Source organism: Portunus trituberculatus, chromosome 47, assembly GCF_017591435.1.
Source record: "Portunus trituberculatus isolate SZX2019 chromosome 47, ASM1759143v1, whole genome shotgun sequence".
In the NCBI taxonomy this organism is placed as follows: domain Eukaryota; kingdom Metazoa; phylum Arthropoda; class Malacostraca; order Decapoda; family Portunidae; genus Portunus; species Portunus trituberculatus.
In genome coordinates, this window is record NC_059301.1 from 30,481,412 (window position 1) to 30,491,411 (window position 10,000).

General features: G+C 39.9%; 2 protein-coding genes across 2 annotated transcripts in view; both read right to left on the reverse strand.

Annotated features, from left to right (window-relative positions):
• LOC123498187 overlaps window positions 1-10,000 on the reverse strand; it is a 20,616-nt gene that overhangs the window by 10,565 nt on the left and 51 nt on the right. Inside the window, exons 1-9 of the mRNA XM_045245352.1 lie at window positions 9,931-10,000; window positions 9,452-9,551; window positions 7,613-7,742; window positions 7,134-7,193; window positions 6,514-6,680; window positions 5,237-5,331; window positions 4,959-5,060; window positions 4,680-4,708; window positions 4,359-4,582 (exon numbers count right to left, since the gene is read on the reverse strand). The exon at window positions 9,931-10,000 is cut by the window's right edge and continues 51 nt beyond it. Of these exons, the coding sequence (XP_045101287.1) occupies window positions 4,359-4,582; window positions 4,680-4,708; window positions 4,959-5,060; window positions 5,237-5,331; window positions 6,514-6,680; window positions 7,134-7,193; window positions 7,613-7,742; window positions 9,452-9,551; window positions 9,931-10,000 (977 nt within the window). The remainder of the gene's footprint in view (window positions 1-4,358; window positions 4,583-4,679; window positions 4,709-4,958; window positions 5,061-5,236; window positions 5,332-6,513; window positions 6,681-7,133; window positions 7,194-7,612; window positions 7,743-9,451; window positions 9,552-9,930) is intronic.
• LOC123498188 (glutamate receptor-like) overlaps window positions 7,623-10,000 on the reverse strand; it is an 8,326-nt gene continuing 5,948 nt past the window's right edge. Inside the window, exons 7-9 of the mRNA XM_045245353.1 lie at window positions 9,931-10,000; window positions 9,452-9,551; window positions 7,623-7,742 (exon numbers count right to left, since the gene is read on the reverse strand). The exon at window positions 9,931-10,000 is cut by the window's right edge and continues 510 nt beyond it. The gene's annotated coding sequence lies outside the window, so the exon portion shown is untranslated. The remainder of the gene's footprint in view (window positions 7,743-9,451; window positions 9,552-9,930) is intronic.

Genomic DNA, 10,000 nt, shown 5'->3' on the forward strand with positions numbered 1-10,000 from the left:
CAAGTAAGAATGGGATGTAATTCGAGGGGTTGTGGCCTCGCTTTTCCGGTAGTGGAGTGTGTTGTGGTCTCAGTCCTACCCGAAGATTGGTCTATGAGCTCTGAGCTCGCTCCATAATGGGAAAAGGTTGGCTGGGTGACGAGCAGACGACCATGATGACACACACACACACACACACACACACACCAATAAGAAGTGCGAAAACAACTCGCAGGGAAAGCACTTCAGCAGACGTTGGAGCCTGACCTAGACGTACGTACAGGGAAAAGAGGGGGCCATAGGGTTCTCCTTTCTCCATAACAAATAAGATTTTGATACCGTATAGAACAAAATATGGAAAGGCGGAGACAGGTGGCGGCGCCAAACGTACGGGACCAAAACAAACGCCATGTTATGAAGACCAAAGATTTATCTACACACCAATTGGCCTGAAAAGACAGTGATGATAATATGGACAAAGATTTTTCTGAATTTAGAGAGGAAAGATATAATATGAGGTGGCTGATAAACGTGAAAAGGGAGATAAGATACATGAAGGAAGTGATGTCAAGTATAATGGAAAAACAAGACAAGTTGATAAAAGAAAACACTGAACTAAAAGTGCGATTAGAGGAATGTGAGAAAGTAAGGGAAATAAAACAAGAGATGAAGGAGGAGATGCAGGAGATAAAGAAACAAAACAATATACTAAAGGCTACATACATGTTGCGACTATGAAGATTCCTTAAGGAGCCTACAGAAAAAAAATACAGGATGGGGAGGATGAAGTAGAGAATGGAATGGATTATAGCAAATTGAAGGAATTATGAAATGCATGGAAATAGGAACAGAAAGAGGAAAAAGTTCAATTTTCAGAGGTAGTAAGGAAGCAAATTCAGGAAAAGACAAAGGACACTGTTATACAAGTAATTAACGAGAAGGAAGATCTAGTGACGGATACAGTGGATAAGAAATGTTTCTTAAATTTGTGGAATGAAGGAAAATAATCCAAACAAGTTCGTGAGAGAGCGGGGAGAGAGAGAATTGGCCAAAACTATTATCAAACAGGTCCAGGACAGCACAGAGGAGTTGGACCAGTAAGTGGAGGATGTCATTAGGTTGGGAAGATTCAGTGAAGGTGGTAAGAGACCAATGAAAGTGAGAATGAGATTGCAGGTGGCGGTGAAGGAAATTATGACAAGAAAAAGAAAACTGGTTGATGATACTGAATTTAAGGATATATGGATAAAAAGAGATATGAACCTGGAAGAGAGGGAGAAGGAGAAAGTGCTAAGAAATGAAGCTAAGGAAAAAAAAAAAAACGAGAAAAGGACAGAGATCGAGAAAAAGAATTTCTACTGGAGGGTTCTAGATATGAGACTAAAGAAGTGGTATCTTCAAAGAAGGAGGAGGTCATGGAAGAGGCAAGAAATTAAGAGTGACTTATACTAATATAGATGGGTTGTTATCTAGTGTGTTGGAGGTTAGAGATTATTTGAAAGAAAAAAGACCAGATGTAATGTACATAGTAGAAACAAAACTAAAAGAGGAGATCCACGTTAGCTTTAAAGAAGAGGGATATGAAAGCTGGAGAAGAGACAGAAAGAGAACAGGGGGAGAAGGAGTGCTAATAATGGTTCGTGATAATATATGTGTGGAGGAAGTGCAATATGGTGATGGTATGGTGGAAGTAATGGAAGTAACAATCAAAACAGAGGAATTGAAAAAAGGAAAATCATAGTTACATATGTGCCACCTAAGACAAATACATGGGGAACTGAGGAACATAAGGATATGCAAAGAGAGGTGATTAAGTGCCTAGATAATATGATAAGAAGAGATGGAAGAATACTATTAGTAGGAGACTTTAACTGTAAAAGAGTAAACTGGAGAGAGATGGAAGTAATGGGTAATGCTGGACAATGGAGCGAGGAGGTGTTACAGTTGACTATGGTAAATACAATGGATCAGTGGGTGGAAGAATCAACACGGTACAGTGGGGAAGAAGAACCATTGTTGCTTGACCTAGTATTCACAAAGAAGCTAGAGCCAGCTCCCAGCATGCAATACCTTAGTCCAATGGGAAGAAGTGATCATGTAACATTAGTGTTGGAAATGCAGAAAGAGGATGGGATAAGATACAGATGACTACAAAAAAAGAGAGATTTAATTATGCAACAGCATATTTTGAAAAATTAAGAAAATTTTTGCCAATATTTAATAGAGAAACATTGTGAATGGAAGGACAATACAGAGGAAATATGAAATATTCCTACAGAAATATAGCGGGGTGAAGAAATATGTACATATCTATAAAGAAAAGTATACATGCTTGGTACAATGCCAGATGTATAGAAGCTAAAAAGACAAAAGTTATAGCTTGAAAGAAAGTCATAAAGCAGAGAAATGAAAATAACAGACAGCAGTATAAGGATGCAAGAAATGAATATATTAGAGTAAGGAGAGAGGAAGAAAGAAACTTTGAGAAAGATGTGGTGCAAAAAAGCAAAGATGAACCCAAGCTTTTCTACAAATTTATAAATGGTAAGATGAAGAATAAGGAAACAATAGAAAAATAATTAAAGGAGGGAAGACATACCAAACAGCAAAGGAAATGAGTGAAATAATGAATGAGAGCTTCAAAACTGTGTTCACTGAAGAAGAGGAATTTGCAGAACCAAATAGGACATTGCATTGCTGAGGATTGCAGGAAATCATAGTGCACAAAGAAGATATTGGAAGACTACTAGATAATTTGGATGTCAGAAAAGCAATGGGGCCAGATGGTGTATCAGGCTGGGCACTAAAAGAATGTAAAGAGCAGCTGTTAGATCCAATTTGGGAAATGGTTACAAGTTCATTAAAAGAAGGGAGAGTACCACTAGAATGGAAGAGAGCCAACATAATCCCAATATTCAAAGGAGGAAAGTCAACTGAGCCATTAAATTACAGACTGGTGTCACTTACAAGTGTTGTGGGAAGATATGTGAAATTGTTATCAAAGAAAATGGGTTAAATATCTGGAAGAACATGTTATATCAAACAGACAATTTGGGTTCAGGACAGGAAGGTCATGTGTGACGAACTTATTAAGTTTCTACTCAAGAGTAATAGAAGGACTGGAAAGCAGAGATGGATGGGTGGACACAGTATACCTGGACATAAAAAGGCTTTTGATAAAGTCCCTCACGGCAGACTACTTTGGAAGTTAGAGAGCATAGGAGGACTGAGAGGAACTTTGTTAGATTGGATAAGGGATTATTTGAAGGACAGAGAGATGAGAACTGTGATCAGAGATACATACTCATCTTGGGGTAAAGTAACAAGTGGAGTGCCACAAGGGTCAGTGTTAGCCCCATTATGTTCCAGGTATATGTAAATGACATACAAAATGGGGTAAACAGTTATATTAATTTGTTTGCTGATGATGCAAAATTGCTAAGAGTAATCAAAACCCGAGAGGACTGTTTGCTGCTGCAGGAAGATATAAACAAAATCTATGAGTGGAGTAAGAAGTGGAAATTAGAGTTCAATGCCAAGAAATGTCACGTAATGGAATTGGGAAAGAGTAAGAGAAGACTGGTATGGAACTATCTGATGGGAGAGGAACAAATAATGAAGACTAAAGAGGAAAAAGATCTGGGAGTGATTATACAGGAAAATCTGAACCCCAAAAAACACAGAAATAAGATATTTGGATTAGCATATAAAATGTTGACTAATATTAGAGTGGCATTTCAATTCATGGACAAAGATATGATGAAAAAATTATTATGAGCATGATACATCCAAAGCTGGAATATGCAGCAGTGGTGTGGTCACCTGAGCTCTAAAAAGATATAAGAAGATTAGAATGGATCCAGAAGATAGCTACAAAGATGGTGCCAGAACTAAAGGACCTAACATATGAAGAAAGGCTGAAGGAAATGGGACTGCCAACCTTACAAGATAGAAGAGAATGAGGAGACCTAATAACAATGTATAAAATAGTAAATGGCATTGAAAAAATAGACAAGGAAGACCTGGTGCTGGTGACAGAAGAAGCTAGAAGGACAAGAGGACATGTAAAGAAGATTAGGATGAGGCAGTGTGTGAAGGATATTGGAAAATACAGTTTTCCACACAGAATGGTGGAAAAGTGGAATGCATTGAGTGATGAAGTTGTTACAGCACATAATGTGCATAACTTTAAAGAAAAATTGGATAAATGGAGACATGGAGACAGGACACTATGAGCCCTGCTCGAACCCTGTACAATACAACTAGGTAAATACACACACACACACACACACACACACACACACACACACACACACACACACACACTGTATGTGTACACCAGAGCTTACACACATGCACACACCCATACACACACACACCTGGCATTCCCCGCCGCGACATCCACCACCAGCAGGAGGGAGTTAGTGAGGGCTAGAGTCTGGTGGAGCGGGTAAAGGCTGTGCGGGACGCGACGGCTCACCACAATGAGCCTCGTGGCCCACACCAGCAGGCGACCCTCACGGGCTTGTTGGGCAAATGCAGCCAGGAAGACTGGGTCGTCACTCACCACCACCATCACGACCATCCACGATGCCATCCGCACCTGCCCGCGACCACACGGCCAAGAACACAAGGTGGTAAGGAAGTAGACGTCATGTTGCTAATACCAATATCATAATTACGGATACTATTAGCAGCACCTCCACCGTCATCATGACAGCAAGGACAACTGTTACGACAGGAGCACACTAGCCTTACACAGAGTCTTACCTGGCGGGCATGTGTAACCACCTTAGAGAGCCGCGACCCATTCCTGGCAGCTTCAAATAGCACAACGCTCCGCGAGACCCCAATGAATGTTTTTATTTCAGACTGGAATAATAATTTTTTTTTAATTCATCAAGAGTATCTACGAAAATGCATTTAATGTTTTCTTATTAATGAAGGACGGACAAAAGCGCAAAGTCTCACCAACAAACTGTTTTCTGCAATAATGACCAGTGACGAGTCGCTTTCTGATGATGCCAACAGAACGTCTCTCACGGCCGCAGCCGCGTCAGCATCCCAGCCGGCCTCCAAGGCTGTGTGTAAGTGATAACACGACCATTATTGTGACATATGGCAGTTATTGAAGTAATGACACGTGTGGTCAAGGCAAAATGTCACATTAAAACGCTATCTAGTTTTCATGGGAAAAATCTTTACCTAAACCATGTGTTTATGAAAAACTGCTACTAGGCAAATAATGTAAACTTACCCGAATTGCCCTCCAGCAAGACCACGAATACCAACACGACCCAAGATACGGAAGACGACCAAATGCAGAAGGGACCCGAGAATTCCATAGCGTGGCTGGCGAAGAGGACAAAAGAACTGCTTACCGACATCAGCTATCCGACCATTGCACAACACTACATGATATCTGCCGCAATGCTGCTGCGAATCAAATCTTGCAGAGGAAAATCTTCATGTCAGTTGAAGTTTATTTCAAGTTTTGTATAAAGCAATTCAATATTCGGATCTATTTAATTCAATGCATTCTTATGCATTGGTAACACTCTTCCCAAAGCTCAGCCACCTTCTTCTTTCACTTTTCTTTTTATCTTTCCACTCTGATATTGAAGTATTTCATCAACAAATGTAAACAGTCTCTGATAAACAATATATATATATATATATATATATATATATATATATATATATATATATATATATATATATATATATATATATATATATATATATATATATATACTTTCAAGAAGCTAATGACAACCTCGTCCTTAGCAGAAGACATTCCCAGCGCAAGTCAGAACACTATTTAACGAAATTTCCTCCAAGACTTCACAATGCAAGATGTAGGTGATGCAGGATGAAAAATTTCATCAAAATTTGGAACAAATTCAAAATTTAGTGCAAGGAATACATGGAAAAATTAAGAAACATGTTCACACATTTATTTATTCATATATTTCACTGGAAGTGGTAATAATTCTATAAGCTTCACATCATACTTCCTACTAATACAGATATTCAAAACTTTTCAGGAACTGTTTTCTTGTGAACTAAAATTGTTCCCCATAATAAAAAACCTACAACTTGAGGATCCAGGAAGAGAGGCGGGAACTCCATTATGGCATTCAGCCACGGGAGGAAAGTGTTTTGTGAGCAACGGAGAGATTCCGTTCCGTCATAACTTGAGTGACATTCTTATCAGTATCTGCAACCATAGCTCGGCAGAAGCCCTGATCTTGAATTTGACCACGGAGGCGTCCTTGTTGCTCCCATCGGGACACCCAGCGCCTCACTGTGTGTAAACTTCTGCCGGACCGCCGTGCAATTGCCCTCAGAGAGAGACCAGCAGAACGCAGCCACAAAAATTTCAGCCTTTCGTATAAACACGTTTCCTTTCGAAGACGAGAGGCCATTTCCTTTACTTGCTTCTACAGATATTTGTTCTACAGATATATTGTTCCTAAAAGCATTATATAAAATTGATATTTGCCACATATAAGCGCGGATCACCTCTATCACCTGCTGCTGGAAGCCTCCCTGCAGGCCGGTACCGTTACCAAGGAAAGACCGAGGCGCAGAGATGTGGTGTGAAGGAGCGGCTCTGTCCACAGCAGGAGACAGGAAGGACCCAAGTGAGTCTCGACATGCAGCGACACCGTCTTATATGATGCAGCACCGCCTACACCCTGCAGAATGTCACAGTCACTGACAGCTGTTGCTAAGATAACCTTTCAATCTGAATCGGCACTGAAATGTTTAAGAATTAAAAAAAAAATAGTGTGCAATTAGCTTTTCTATACAGAAAGAATGAAGAGAGAGAGAGAGAGAGAGAGAGAGAGAGAGAGAGAGAGAGAGAGAGAGAGTGAGTGTGTGTGTGTGTGTGTGTGTGTGTGTGTGTGTGTGTGTGTGTGTGTGTGTGTGTGTGTAATTTTGATAAGGTCATCTGCAGGTCATCCAGCCTCTTGTTTCCTTACGGAAAAAAGTTCAAACCTCGTACCTGCCAATCTTTTGGTAGACCAGAAACTACTCACAAACCACACACAAAGCTAGACCACAGCCCCCTCCACCTAACACACAGAAACACATAAAGAAGCTCACCGTTATAATCGTCAGTAACGCAAGACTCCAGCAAACAACACCTCCATGGTAAGCACGAACAGCCCCACCACGAGGCCTCCCGCCAGTATCACCATTATGGCCTGCAATATAATAGGTTATCCTTCAAATGTGAAGAATGCCACTGTTTTAGCCACTAAATACTTGTAAGTGTCACTGACACACTCCACCCTTAAGCAAAGTCTTAATTTTAATAAAAAGATCAAACACACACACACACACACACACACACACACACACACACACACACACACACACACACACACACACACACACACACACACACACACACAAAAGAGAAGGAAATTTACCTAAAGCTATTTCTCATTACCGAGCATTGCATAACTCACAGAATTCTTATCCAGCAATGCCTGAGTCGCAACAAGATACCTTCACGGCACTGCCCAAGTCTGCCATCAGTGGCTAGCCAGGATTGCTTGAGACGCAGCAAAGTTCCTATCCATCATTGTCTGAGTCACACTGATCACTGCATGATTCTTACCCAGCACTGCCTGAAGGACAGCGACGAACTGATGGTAATTTTGGTCGGCACTTGTTCACAGGCACTGTAGTTCGGGATCCCTTTATTGTTCCAGTAGTTATAAAGTCCAGCCTCAGTCATGGATATTATCCTGCAATGTTGATAAAGTTTTATAAACTTCTTAGAAAAACGCTGATATAAACATTCATAAAGAAACAAACTCGGAATCCATCACAAATTTAAACTAATATTTGTTTATGCAGATCGTCCGATGCTGTCACTCAATCGCAATGTTTCGTCAGTGACCGCCAACATTACTACTAGATACTGGCAGAGATCATTGATTTGGATCCTAGAAGGCGCTTATAATCGTCGACATTAGTTCTAGAGATCGCAAAAGATCATCAGTGACTGCCGACCAGGAGTTGCCAGGGATCGTCATTGATTACTCACAGTGTCTAAAAAGATCGCTAATCGTGTGGCAGCAGATTGTCAATCTTTGCCCATTTTATCGTCACAAAAGATCGTCCGTGGCTGCTAACCATATTGCAAGAAGTTGTTAGTGGTCATCATCCGCGTCATCAGAATTCACTGGTGATCTTCACCATTTCTCTCTCCAGTGGTCGTCAATGGCTGTCGATCATATCAGTGATCGTCTCGATCATTGATCTTAACACTAAACGTCATCAGTCGTTGCCGGGTTTTTTTTTTTCTTTTTTTTACTAGTGATAATCAAGAATTACTGAACTCGTCGCCAAAGGTTGGACGTGGTCATCGGTACTCTTACTAGTAATCTTTGGTGATTGCCAATCTTGTCGTCAGAAATTTCATTGATAGTTCATGTATTGCAAAAATGTTCGTCAATCATGCCAGTATTTGTCGTCAATGGTCACTGACATGAAACAGTCTCTTGTTGTCGTCAGATATTGTCACAAGCGAGCGTATAAACGACTAATTCAAAGCAAAGACGGCTTGATCATGCTATATTCAGCGATTCTCAGTAGTCATCAGAGATTACCGATCTTGTTGTCATGGCATAGTATGGTAGATTATCAACTGTATTCTTGGACATGTTTGCTAAGTAACACTCTGCCATCATTAATGGAAGGTATTCAGACATTCACGTTTATTTATCTCTATCTACCTCTCGCTCTTTGTTGTCATTCTCAAGGACCACATGATTAATGATCTCTTCTGACATTTTCAGCGACCGCTGACGATCCCTGGCAATCTATGATCGGCAATCACTGGTGATCTTTAGCACTAAGGTCGGCGACTACCGACCCCCCCCCCATCTAGTATATATATATATATATATATCAATGATCTCTGCCAACATCTAGCAGTAAGGATTGCGGCCATTGACATTTTTTCTTAATAAGATATTTTCCCCTTTTGTCACACGCCAAGTGTTACATATAGCAGGACTTTTAGGGAAAACTCAAGAGTATAACTGTAAGTGAAGATGAGAGGTTGTTTCCATAGGGATGTCACGCTCCAATCAGCCATACTGCCCACTACTTTTCATGTACAGCATAAATTTTCGTGAACCATGCCAGTATATGTCGTCAATGGTCAATGATATGAGGTAGACTCTTGTTGTCGTCAGGTATTGTTACCATCGAGCGCATAAACGACCAATTCCAGGCAAAAATTTCCTGATCACCCAATATTCAGCGATTCCAACCTTATTGCCTAATGGCTCGTAATTGCATTTTCAGTTTTAAACAAATAATCTTTCAATGAGTTATAAAATATTCAACCTCTATGTGTAGAAAAATATTGGTGTCTTAGTTTAGAAACAAAGATATTTGTATTACGTAACATGCCATAATTCATTCGTAGATGTTTGTTCCTCACCGTGTATTGAGAGATGGAATAAGAGGGCTGTCTTTCTGGCTGATCATGGCAACGGAATGGGCCTGGATATTCTCTCGTCCCATGTAGAAGTCACACAACCCTTAAAAGAATCAAATATTGCTCTACTATATATCTGACAATTGATAACTCTTACATAGCTTTTTTCTTATCTTATTATCTTATTCTTTCTCTCTGTACAAAAATTTACTTTCATATAATGATATGGTTGATGTGTTTGCATATTCAAGTGCTAACTTTTACTTTCGGCAATGCTTATTCAAGTTTTTTTTTCAAGAAAGTCTTCAGTATCGACAACTCTTTACCAATTATGAATTCCAACCCTCTTTGTTTCTTTCTCTAGATATAAAAACCTTAGGAATTTTCGCAGGTTATCCATATAAAACTTTTTTTTTTCTTACTGATCGCTACATTAGTGGGCTATCTTAACACCTTTGTTTATGAATTTCCCTCTTACACACCTGTACGAGAAAAATGTTCGCCTCTGGTAGCTCTCGTTATCTTTTCATAATCTATGATCACAATCTTCTG